The following is a 13,537-nucleotide window of genomic DNA, read 5'->3' as shown; positions in this document are numbered from 1 at the left end:
GGGGCGGTCCTTGTAAGGAAGCGGGTGGCTCCCAGGGAAGACGGGCAGGTAGTCACGGCAAGTGACAGGGACAGTCTCTGGGTAGAAGGGCAGGTAGTCACGGCAAGTGACAGGGACAGTCTCTGGGTAGAAGGACGGGTACTCACGGCAAATGACAGGGACAGTCTCTGGGTAGAAGGACAGCAGGCAGGTGGCTGGTGAGCGCTCCCAGGTGAGTGGGCGAGAGTCTTTGGACAGGCAGGTGGTCACGGCAAGTGACGGCAGAGCCTCCAGGTAGGCTAGCAGGCAGGTAGCAGGTGAGCGCTCCCAGATGAGCGGGCAAGAGTCTCTGGATGGGCAGGTGGTCACGGCAAGTGACGACAGAGCCTCCAGGTAGCCTAGCAGACAGGTAGCAGGTGAGTGCTCCCAGGTGAGCAGGCAAGAGTCTCTGGACAGGCAGGTGGTCACGGCAAGTGACGACAGAGCCTCCAGGTAGGCTAGCAGACAGGTAGCAGGTGAGCGCTCCCAGGTGAGCAGGCAAGAGTCTCTGGACAGGCAGGTGGTCACGGCAAGTGACGGCGGAGCCTCCAGGTAGGCTAGCAGGCAGGTAGCAGATGAGCGCTCCCAGGTGAGCGGGCAGGCTGGTCCATAGACAGACTGACAGGTGTCGGAAGGCAGACCGTTGGACCGCAGGCTTGCAAGCAGGTAAACGGATATCAGGCAGGTATCAAGCAGGAATCTGGCAGGTGACTGGCAGGTAACAGGCAGGAATCTGGCAGGTGACTGGCAGGTAACAAGCAGGAATCTGGCAGGTGACTGGCAGGTAACAGGCAGGAATCTGGCAGGTGACTGGCAGGTAACTGGTAACGGGACCTGAGGGCTGAAGCAGAGTGAAGGCTTTGCAACAACATTGCTCGGGCACCTCCATTTTGGAGGAGGTGCCTTATATATGGTGAAGTCCTCCGGCCATTGGCCGGGGACTCCTTAGGACGGCGCGCGCGGCCCCTTTAAGAGAGGGGGAGCGCGCGCGCGCCCTAAGCACCGTGGCCGGGAAGCAGTGCGCGCTGCCAGCAGGGCGGGAGTAAGACGCCGGGCACGGAGCGGAGAGGTGAGGGCAACAGCGTCCCTGCCTAGCAGGAGGCAGGGACGCTGACGCTACAACGACGTCTACTATTTATAATTTATATTATAAGCTAGGCTGTATATTTACTATTTTAGGATATGTTCACACATTGCGTTATTGCAGTGTTTTTCCTCGCACACATTTCTGCTTGAAAAACTGCAGCGTTTTACTGTACCAGCAGATTTGAATCAGTTTCATATCTACAACATGTGAATTCTTTCAGCATTTTTGCAGCATTTTCACTCATTCAAATAAATAGGGAAAATGCATCAAAATACATGCAAAAGGTGCATATTTTACTGCCAACTATCCAGTATTTGCAGCAGATTTTTCTGCTGCAAATGCTAAATGAGTGCACATAACCTTAGAGGTATTAAAAGGGAATTCTCATCTTATGTCTGATGGAACAGGGAATTCTGAGCCCGCCAGCTTGGCTGTATTGGAATCTCCAATGGAAGTGGTTGAAGAGAACCATTCATGAATGAGCACTCTATTCACAGCACCAGGCCGGATCTCCACCAATCACTGGATCACCAGTGGTAGTGAAGCTGTGCTCCATTCTTACAATGTAATAACTGTGAGGGGTCTCAGCCATTAGATCTCTGTTGATCAGTAGGTAATGTCATATCCATATCCTGCAATGTTTTATGCTGCATTTACACTGCAAGATAATCATTAGAATGAGTGTTTTTAAAAATGCTTATTTCATGATTATTTTGCAGTGTAAACAGACTGCCGATCACCCAATAATTGAACGTTTTGCTCATTCATCGGGTGAAATGATCTTTTGCACAGCGCTAAAGATAATCGTTCTTGGTGCAGGATGTATGTATATATATATACATACAGTATATATACATATTTGCTCTTTCCGTAGGGTCTCTACTTTCTTTTCTCTGCCATTTCATTTTTTTTTTTTTCCCTATTTCTTTTTTTTTAAGTTAATATTTTATTGACTATCGCATGTTCTCTCCCTAACCACTTCCTGTCTTCATTCCCTCCCCCTTATGGGCGTTCTTCATCGCTCTTCAACATTTTTAAACCCTGCTGTTACTGTATTGTGCATACTTGGTTTTCTACCTTGAGAAAGGTGGCAGTCCGGTGCCGAAACATGTTGGGGAATAAAAAAACGTGTTTATACTCTCTGGATCTCATCCTTCCCGTGAGCACAGCCTGCACATCATGATAATCTCCGCTTTGCTGATCTTTACTTGTAATCATCTTTTCCTCTTATTATAGTCAAGAACAATGCTTGGTTCTTATCGACCTAATGAAGGAATATGAACATCTGAGGTCTTCTATTACTAGACTTATAGAGAACGCAGAAAACATGATAACAATTAAGTCAACATTAAAAGACCAGGAAGACATCCGGCGTACCATCGCAAAGGTATGTAGAGCAAAGCTAAAACCATGGAACTTAATATTGTGTTTAAGATAAAAAACCATAGTACTTCATGAAGCAAAAAAAAAAACAAGTTACTGTGGTAAAAACATTGCCCCATGTTGTTCTTTACAGCATCTTTAATAGGAGGCCATTTCACCAGCATGGAAAGATGTGTCCTTCCTAAACTTGTCTGAAAAACTGTAATATTTCAGATGTATGGTGCGAGATGTATGGTGCTTTTTCACTGTATGACTATGATGGATACAAACTTTTGACAAAACTTCAACCAGATATGTAAAACTAAACATTATAGTAGCCAGCCCCTTTAATGTATACCGTATGTTGAGACGCACCAGACCATAAGACGCACCCCAAATTTTGGGTGGGAAAATAGGAAAAAAAATATTTTTTATAAAATGGTGGTGCTTCTTATAGTCCGATTTTACAGTAGCTTACCATGGGGGTGGCTGCGGTGGAGCGGGGTCACAAGAGGCACGATCATTGCTGCAGGAAGCTGGCGGCGGCAGGAGTGAGGCAATGCTGAAGGCCGGGAGACAAGATCTCTGGAGAAGAGATCTCAACCTGCAAGTGGCCACTTTCCCAAAGACCACCACAGGGAGATCAATGGGAAGTACCGGGACTCCACTCACCGCTGACATTTTCTGATAGTCCAGGGCCTGCAGCCTCGTAGCGCCAAGACACACCCTCCTCCCAGCTCGGGGCCCGCAGCATTGCCCCACTCCTGCTTCCTGTGACCCCACTCCACCGCAGCCGAACCCTCCCCATAAGCTACATTTGAATTATAAGATGCACCCCTATTTTTCTCCCAAATATTGGGGAGAAAAAGTGCTTCTTATAATGCGAAAAATATGGTATTTTTTTTCTAGATGGGGAAAAATTATATTGATTTGGCTAACACTACTCAAGAAAGGTAAAGGATGGACACATCAGTAAATTAATTGGCCATTAAGCCTATTTTAATCTTTTACTGATCACAGACAACCTGCTAAAGGCACCACTCCAGCGTTATTTTTATTTCAGCACTGGAGTGGTGCTACTAACCTAAGATTCCTGACGCTAATCTTATACTCACCTGCCACTGTTTTCAGCTCTTCCCTGCACCACTTCAGTCCTGCACCGCCATCTGGTGACCTCAATTTGTGACTGACCGGAAGTCAGAGGTAACGGTCACTAGCTCTCAATGTCAGTCTATGAAAGCTATAACGAGGCTCTCATAGAGTTACATTGAAAATCGACCTTCGACTCGCTCCAGAAAATACACTGGAGCGATCCAACAGATCACAGACTACTGGAAACCAGCCAGAGTGGCAGGGATAGAAGATGAAGACAGCGGCTGGTAAGTTTAGGACTGCAGTCAGGGAACTTAGATTAGTGGCACCACTCCAGCGCTGCAATAGAAAAAAATGCTCGGCTGGTGCTTTAATATTGGTGCTCCGTGGTATCGTCTGAATGCCATGGTTCTGTTAATATCAGTTGAATGTCCATCCGTGTTATACATAGACAGCCTGAATCTGCCAGGTCTTTTGTGTGAAGTTCCCTTTGCTTTAGCTCATGGAGTTGGGGTCCCAAGCTATTCAGTATATGGATATGGCTGGTCCCTATGAGAAAACTCTTTTACTTATAAAGGCAGAGAAGTGTTGCTTGGAGGTCACATTGATTCGTAATATCTAGTTATCATTTTCTATGCATCCTGCCAAGGTCATTACCGTCAGCTCAAAGGATTGAATTTGCCTTTGATGACCTGACAATTAATGTTTCAGTCAGATGTTTTTTTTTCTTACAGATGCAGTATTAATTAAACTTTAATATGCTAGAAATCCGATTAATGTTAATGATGAAATCTGTAGTTTTTCTTCGAAATATTGGGTCTTTTGAGATTTAGATCACTAATATAACTTACTATTTTTTTCAGCATGAATCGGCTAGGAATGACCTGAACGAAAATCAAAAAGAACTGGATGAGTTCACCAACAAAGGAAAACACTTGTTAGTTGAGCTAAAACGGATCCATGGCTGTGATTCAAGACCAGTGAAAAGAGATATGGACTCCCACTTGGATCAATGGCTTGACGTAAGATGCATTTATCTTCTACTAAATGATTTATGCTGCAGTCACTTTCCAGTGACTCACAATGTGGCCAAGTTGCACTGGTGTTATTTATCTGTGTCATATTCTCTGTTATGTGTGCTGTGTATCAGTAATTGTGGGGCTTAATTAGACGCCAATCAGTCTAATTAGGCAAAGAGCATCTGGTATCGGTTTGCTTGGGGTCTAAGCATCAGCATGCGGTGCGTTCATAGCAGGACATTCTGCTGAATTGTTGATGTTTTGCTCTTTACTAGTGTTGAGCGAGTATGTTCTATTAACCCTTTCGCCAAGTATGCTCGGGCCGAGCTCCGAGTATTTACAGCTGCTCGCTGATATGGTTGAATCGCTCCGTGTGCATGATTTGCGACTGTTTGACAGTTATACTACATGTGAGGAATGTCTATTTCTTACACATTCCTCACATGTAATAAAGCTGTCAAACAGTCGCAAATCATGCACACGGGAGCGATTTAACCTCATCACCGAGCAGCTGTAACTACTCGGAGCTCGGCCCGAGCATACTCGGAACAGAACATACTCGCTCAACCCTACTCTTTACGATACGTCTATAGGGTTGTGTATTTCGCATGCACTCAGAGCAAACATTGACAGGATCCTGCAACATTGAGCTGTAGAGCTTAATTTACCTGTTCCCACAACAGATCACTTCAACATGCAATGTCATTGATATGCTCTTAGAGAAGCAGGCAAGCAGGTGCTACTTTACTAGTAGGGATCACAGTCCAAAGCCACACATGTTCAGCACAATTTGTGAAAAATGTTAAAGACACAGGCCGAACCAGTAGAAAGAACCCATTCCAATATCAGCATTGTGAATATATTAACAAGACTGACTAACATCAACAGTTGTCTTCACCACCATTAGCCCATATGGACCTTGGCATCTAACATGGTATTTGGTTGACAATGTTTTAAACAGGTGTTGGAGAGAATAGATGAAAATCTGGAAAGACTAAGTGCGAGCCTGTCTTTATGGGAAGATGTTTTAAGCATAAATGATGAAATTGATGGCTGGTCCAGCAGTTCCATTTCACAGATGAGTGAGAATATTACCAACCTGAACAGCAGTCAGCAAATGAAGACTAGTCTTGAAGAATTTCAGGTCTGTAGTAAATCATGGATGGAAAATGGAATAATAAATATTATCTTAAGGGAGTATTAAAACTTGAATTTAATTATTAAATTACCCATATCATATATATCGAAGCGCACTTTTTTTGCGTAGCATGACAGCCCATTAACTTTGTACTGTATCAGCAATGAACATTTGCTTAGCACTTGCAATATCTGTATGTCGCCAGTCTGATTCATTTTCTGCACATGCATAATAAACAAGTGTTAATATCCTCCTCATATATACCATTCATTTTGTACTAGTAAGCAGCTGGTGGGATTTGGTCTGTTGCTTAAGGGGACTTCCTGGTCTACTAATGCAAAAAGAACTAAGGAGAATAGCTCCTTTAGTAGCCATACAAGTAAGCCAAGATAAAATATAAATAGAGAAGAATATTAAATGGGTTCTCCGGGATTTAAAAAAAAAAAAAGGAAGTCATGGTGGACAGCAGTGTGAGCAGCCTTCTCTTACCTTAGCCACCTTGTATCTCCAGTATGAGATCAGATATATATGGTGGACAGCAGTTTGAGCAGCCTCTTCTTACTTCAGCTTCCACTGTATCTCCAGTATTAGAAAGACAGGATGGGCCATAGTGTGAGTAGCCTCTTCCTACCGCATCACTCCTGGTTTCTCCATTATCCGACCAGATAGATATGGTGCGCAGCAGTGTGAGCAGCCTCTTCCTACCGCAGCACTCCTGGTTTCTCCATTATCTGACCAGATAGACATGGTGGGCAGCAGTGTGAGCAGCCTCTTCCTACTGCAGCACTCCTGGTTTCTCCATTACACGATCAGATAGACATGGTGAACAGCAGTGTGAGCAGCCTCTTCTTACCTCTGCACTCCTGGTATCTCTGGTGTTAGATCAGAATATCCACTGTGAGCACATCAGAAGTGAGGGAGGAGGAGCTTCCAATTGCACTTGCTCACAGACACTTTTCCTATTAATATTCCAGGATAGGATTCTGTCAATGTAAGCAGCAGCTATATTAATTCTAAAGTGATGACCTCTTTAGACAAAAGTATTGTGATTTACTAATTAAAGGGAATTTGTCAGAATGATTTCACCCTCCAAACTGAAGGCTGTCAGTAAAGCAGGAGCATAGAGGCTGTCAGTAAAAGAGCAGGCTGGGAAATAGAGCTGGAGTGACACAGACTACAGATCTACCAGAGCCATTTTCATATAAATTCAAATGCTGATTTCTGAATAATGGAGGAATGGACTGGCCATGGAAAAGTATTGCTGGACTTGTCCTTGAAAGAGCTAGATGTGAAAATAAGTAGTTTGAGATGTGAAATCCTGCTGACAGATTCCCTTTAGGGGTATTTAGGAATTTATGTATAATGACATATCCCTTAGTTATATTTTTTCAATGACTCAAGAACCCCATTAAGGGAGAAATTATTTGATTTATTTGTGTTGAATTCTTTTATCCTTACTGTTTCTGTCCTGCAGTGTTTGTGTTTTCAATATAAGTTTATGTAACTCGTTATTCACAACGCACAGATTGACGCACCCCACATGTATGATGGATGAGTTCAGTCTCACTTTCCTATCTGTCCATCAGATCAGCGCTCATGTACTAAAGTTTTGCATAGCATATATCAGGATTTGCAGCTTCCCTTCAACCTTAGGTCCTGGGGTTTGTACGATAATAAGAATTTAAGTGAAATAATAGTAGTTCTTAGATTTCTTTATAGTAAGTTGTCTTTTTTCATTAGACCCAGAATGTAATAATCTGAGCTGGAAAATTCTTATTCATTTACTCACTCCTCCTAGCTTGGGAGCGTGGTTTGGCCATGAATCAAGATATTTCTGGAAAACTGTTTAACTTATTTTCATTCTTTGTTCGCCATTTTCTCTCCCGGGAAAATTCAGACTGAAGTTACATGTAAAGGGCAAAAGTTGGAAGAGTTTCACTCTAAGATTTATGAACTGAAAGAGCTAACCAGGAGCCAGGAGCCCCCTGCGGAGTTACAGGTAGGTGATCCATATTGTTTGTAGAAACAGTGAAGGACCATGTTATATGTTTCCCGGCAAAGCCATGTCTATGAATAGCCGCATGACGTGATGCCTACAGCAATCCTGCACTGCAAACCACTTTGTATTGAAAATGTTATTTGGATGATGTCTGTATGTGTATATGCTTAAAATGACAGAAGAAAATATATTTTTCAAGTATTTTTTGCTGATTTTGTGATATTTTATTCTTTTTGATACAATTTAGGGCTGCATGGCTGACACTCTGGATTCATGTTCTCCGTAACATACAGCATAGATTCATCCAGCTGCCATGTCTGATATATCTAGTCTTTCCTTTCCTCAAAAGCATCAGATTCTACTATTATATTTCCTGACATTACCAATATAAGATGATCGATACCATACAGGGATTCATTTGATCAGAATTTCATGTGATACATGTATACTGACATCAGTAAAGCAGGATATCTTTATTATAGCTTATTTGCTTAATCATTTATTCTCTCTTCTGGTTTTTTTATACCCAGCTCACAACACAGCGGTCAATCTGAGCAGGCAGAGCTGCAGTGTAAAGCATAGGGAGGAACATAGCAGCAGTTTAAGCCTTTGATGAGACAGGCGGTGGATTTAAGACTACCTCTGACTCCTTTTAGGCACTGTTCAGATTTTAAGCTCAAATTATAGCCAGAGTTAAACTGCAGGGACATATTATTGAACTGAGCTGAAAAGCAACAAGCCAAGCCGGTACTAAAGGAAAAAGATAGTAAATGTGCCCTAACTAAAGGTGACAATTTTACAGATATCGGACGTTTAAGGTTGTTACCAGATACCATGTAGGGTTTTCACATTTTCCAGATAAAAATTTGGCAAAATCTAAGCACTAAACTCCAGGACATGATTTATTAAACTTGTCTTATTTTTAGACTGGATAGACTAGATAGTCTTAAAATGTCCAGCGTTATCTCTCACGTGGGATGATAAATATGTTGCCTCTTTAGACCGTATAGTCTCAGGTTGCACCACCTATTGGCCAGCTCAGAAATTTGCAATTCACACGTATTGGCGCCTGTTCCCACAAAGTAACTCCCCATTGTCGAGCGTGGCTCCGAAAGTTTCTAAAAAGTATAATAAATGTGGCTCACCACATGCAAGACACTTTTTTTTTTCCTTTGCCTAAAATTAAGACTAAGAAGAGTAAGATTAAGAATTCTAGCGCATTCATAGGAGCTTAGTAAATCTTCGCCATTGTTTCTACGTAGGTGGAAAAGTACCTTCTAGTCTAACTGAACTTTCACGGAGCGTATTGACCTGTCACAGAGGCGTGTTAGAAGTTTTGATTGATGGTGGTCATAGTGTAGATTGCCAAAATGAAGGGGCAGAAGAGTCCAGCTTCAAAACTGTAGATAGACTCAGAGATTTTCTGTTGGGGTCATCTTTAGTCTCAAAGGAGAGGAGCACTCAGCTGAACACTTATGGCCCTTTTGCTTTAGCCATTGGTGAAAGTCTCAGTATCGGACCCCACCAATTAAACCTTCTGACTTGTTTCCTGAATGTGTAGATACACTTTAATACAGTACATACTATGCCTGTAACTAAATTTGTACATTGTTTCCTCGACAGTCTTGATTCATGTAGACCGTCGTTTTGCATGCTAATTTTGGTGACTTGTGTACTGAAGTCAGTACGCCAAATTAATTAAGAGGTGTCCATAGACAGAGCGTGGAGTACATTTCCTTAGTAATTTACACCTCTTTCGTGGCGTAAATTTTGATGACTTTGACATCGGTGCTCGACTCCCCCCCTCCCCCTATGAAGCTTTGCGCACGCTTCATAAAGTTGGCAGAGCTGGAAAGGAGTGGAGAAAAAACACCAAAAGTTGCAAAATTTTAGCGTAACTATAAGTTGTGCAAAACTTTTGTGACATTTAAGTTTTATGCCAAAATTCTGGAGAAAACTGCTTGATGAATTGGCGTTACAGTGTTTTGTTATGTAGATCTGGCTGTTATATCAGGAGCTACTTTTACACCTGTAAGGAAGTAAAATACTGAAAATGTTATCTACAACCTGAGAATAGAAAGAACTGACTTTCTTTCAGGGTTTCACTCTCCTAAGAACTGTATGTGTGTGCCCCCAGTCTCAGGATTCTTGGGGAAGCTCACAGTCTTATCCCAATCAGTGATCAAGCAGATTTGCCATGAAAGTCGATAGCTAAAAAACTACCATTTATAGAACTGATGTCATCTATGTTTTACTCTAGTTCATGGCAGCAGATTTGAAGCAGAAGTTGGAACATGCAAAAGAAGTATCTCAAGTGGCCAAGGGAACATTACATGACTTTAATACTCAAAAAATGCATTTGGAAACATTCATTGCCCAGATGACGGACTGGATGAATAAGGTGGAAGAATCAGTTCTGAAATATGAAAATAGTCAGGAACCCGAAGACATGAAAAAACTGAAGGTATTTTACTTTAAATAGTACCAAGTTCTTGCTCGTCTTCTTCAATGCTAGCCTCTTTTTCTTTGTGTGCATGATTTGCATGAGTTCTGCATCTCAGCTGCCTAGACACCACTACATTGCATGCTTTTTTTTGTATTCTATCTTTTACTATGTGGAACCTTTTAAAAATGGTCTATAGTACAAGTATATTAGTCACAAGCCAATGGTAAATAGATGGAAATTATAGGCAATTTAACTCCAAGGAGATGCAGCCTTTTTTGATGGCAACTTTTTTGTGTTTTCATCCCCTCCTTCCACGAGCAATACGCTTTGTTTTTCATTGACAATGCTGTATGGGGACTTGTTTTTCATGGTGAGTTTTATTTTTTAGTGGAACCATTTAAAGGGATTGTCTGACAGTAAAATATTTTTTGTTAGGCATTGATTGATTAAAAATAATAAACAAAGGCATCCTTACCTTCTAGCGCTCTCTCGGAGGTTTCTCACCTCCCAGTAGAGGCTACTCCAGAGGTCTGCACCAGCTCTGGAAGCGGTGTCTGTGGAAGTCACAGCACCCCTGGAGCTGGTCAGGTGTTTCTCCAATGACGTGATCTTCTAGATACCTGACAAATTACAAGCTGCAGCAGTGCTGTCACTTCTGAACGGAGCAGATATCGCTTCTGGAGCCGGCGTAGACCTCCAGAGCAGCTTGTGATGGATCCATGAGAGTGCTAGAAGGTGAGTTTTCTTCCGTTTATTATTTTTTAATCAATCCATGCCTAAAAAAAATAATTTTACTATCGGGCAACCTCTTTAATGTACCATATAATGTGTGTAAAAACCATGGAAATATTTTGGAGGTTCGTGGTTGGGTTTAACGGAAAAAAAGGCAATTTTTCAATATTTCTTGGGTTTTAATTTTACAGCAGATACTGAGTGGAGAAAGTGACATATTACCTTTATTCTGTGAGTCAATACAGTTACAAAATTTATATAGTTTCTGTTGCGTTTTACTACTTTAAATTAGTTAAGTTAAATTAGTAAGTAGTTTTAAATAGTGTTGCCTCCTGGCAACCATGTCTTTATTTTAATGTCCACATACAGTACAGACCAAAAGTTTGGACACATCTTCTCATTTAAAGATTTTTCTGTATTTTCATGACTATGAAAATTGTACATTCACACTGAAGGCATCAAAACTATGAATTAACACATGGGGAATTATATACTTAACAAAAAAGTGTGAAACAACTGAAAATATGTCTTATATTCTAGTCTCTTCAAAGTAGCCACCTTTTGCTTTGATGACTGCTTTGCACACTCTTGGCATTCTCTTGATGAGCTTCAAGAGGTAGTCACCGGAAATGGTTTTCACTTCACAGGTGTGCCCTGTCAGGTTTAATAAGTGGGATTTCTTGCCTTATAAATGGGGTTGGGACCATCAGTTGTGTTGTGCAGAAGTCTGGTGGATACACAGCTAATAGTCCTACTGAATAGACTGTTAGAATTTTTATTATGGCAAGAAAAAAGCAGCTAAGTAAAGAAAAACAAGTGGCCATCATTACTTTAAGAAATGAAGGTCAGTCAGTCCGAAAAATTGGGAAAACTTTGAAAGTGTCCCCAAGTGCAGTTGCAAAAACCATCGAGCGCTACAAGGAAACTGGCTCACATGAGGACCGCCCCAGGAAAGGAAGACCAAGAGTCACCTCTGCTTCTGAGGATAAGTTTATCTGAGTCACCAGCCTCAGAAATCGCAGGTTAACAGCAGCTCAGATTAGAGACCAGGTCAATGCCACACAGAGTTCTAGCAGCAGACACATCTCTTCAACAACTGTTAAGAGGAGACTTTGTGCAGCAGGCCTTCATGGTAAAATATCTGCTAGGAAACCATTGCTAAGGACAGGCAACAAGCAGAAGAGACTTGTTTGGGCTAAAGAACACAAGGAATGGACATTAGACCAGTGGAAATCTGTGCTTTGGTCTGATGAGTCCAAATTTGAGATCTTTGGTTCCAACCACCGTGTCTTTGTGCGACGCAAAAAAGGTGAACGGATGGACTCTACATGCAGATCTTTGGTTCCAATCACCGTGTCTTTGTGCGACGCAAAAAAGGTGAACAGATGGACTCTACATGCCTGGTTCCCACCATGAAGCATGGAGGAGGAGGTGTGATGGTGTGGGGGTGCTTTTCTGGTGACACTGTTGGGGATTTATTCAAAATTGAAGGCATACTGAACCAGCATGGCTACCACAGCATCTTGCTGCGGCATGCTATTCCATCCGGTTTGCGTTTAGTTGGACCATCATTTATTTTTCAACATGACAATGACCCCAAACACACCTCCAGGCTGTGTAAGGGCTATTTGACCTAGAAGGAGAATGATGGGGTGCTACGCCAGATGACCTGGCCTCCACAGTCACCAGACCTGAACCCAATCGAGATGGTTTGGGGTGAGCTGGACCACAGAGTGTAGGCAAAAGGGCCAACAAGTGCTAAGCATCTCTGGGAACTTCTTCAAGATTGTTGGAAGACCATTTCCGGTGACTACCTCTTGAAGCTCATCAAGAGAATGCCAAGAGTGTGCCAAGCAGTCATCAAAGCCAAAGGTGGCTACATTGAAGAACCTAGAATATAAGACATGTTTTCAGTTGTTTCACACTTTTTTGTTAAGTATATAATTCCACATGTGTTAATTCATAGTTTTGATGCCTTCAGTGTGAATGTACAATTTTCATAGTCATGAAAATACAGAAAAATCTTTAAATGAGAAGGTGTGTCCAAACTTTTGGTCTGTACTGTAGGTATGTGAGGGCTTTGTTGGGTGAGATTTTTTAGGGTACATAAGACTTCTCGATCACTTATCATTAAATTTATGGGGGATGTGAAGTGACCAAAAAACAACAGTTTTGCCATTTTGTTTTACCATATTCATTTTATGATATTAAAAATGTCATATTGTATTAGTACGGAACCTTATGGATGTGTTGGTACCAATTGTGGACTTTTTCTTCAGTAGTTTTTTTTTTGTAACAAATGGAAAAGTTATTTTTTAACTCTTATACCTCAATTACACAGTTTTCATCAGTGTGCTGGAGCCAGTTTCATGTATTTTTTACCATTGTGTCTCATCTGTTTTTCTTCTGTGAGAAAAAAAAAAACCTCATGTAGGCTTCCCAATCTTCTCCTATCATTCGTCAGTGAAAAACAGACAGACAATAATGTGTACAGATAAAACACGTACGTGAGGCTTGAACATGTGAATGGGGTTAACTCTTTTTTTGTGTGTCACTCCATATACTCCGTCGCTGTGCGTGCTAGTGGAATATTCCTGTGGATATTGTGTTTTTCTTAACATTATATTAGGTTTCTGAGAAATAT

General features: G+C 41.7%; 1 protein-coding gene across 18 annotated transcripts in view; it reads left to right on the top strand.

The window, feature by feature from the left end:
- Positions 1–13,537, top strand: part of SYNE1 (spectrin repeat containing nuclear envelope protein 1) — a 613,834-nt gene that overhangs the window by 355,190 nt on the left and 245,107 nt on the right. For all 18 annotated transcript variants that reach the window (XM_073672712.1, XM_073672713.1, XM_073672718.1 and 15 more), the window contains 5 exons: positions 2,342–2,492; positions 4,423–4,581; positions 5,540–5,722; positions 7,614–7,715; positions 9,976–10,179. In XM_073672712.1, coding sequence (XP_073528813.1) covers positions 2,342–2,492; positions 4,423–4,581; positions 5,540–5,722; positions 7,614–7,715; positions 9,976–10,179 — 799 coding nt within the window. The remainder of the gene's footprint in view (positions 1–2,341; positions 2,493–4,422; positions 4,582–5,539; positions 5,723–7,613; positions 7,716–9,975; positions 10,180–13,537) is intronic.

This window comes from Phyllobates terribilis, unplaced genomic scaffold (assembly GCF_046119375.1).
Source record: "Phyllobates terribilis strain yellow unplaced genomic scaffold, ASM4611937v1 Scaffold_3__8_contigs__length_932513732, whole genome shotgun sequence".
NCBI classification, from domain to species: Eukaryota; Metazoa; Chordata; class Amphibia; order Anura; family Dendrobatidae; genus Phyllobates; species Phyllobates terribilis.
This window is presented reverse-complemented; position numbering and strand designations above follow the sequence as displayed.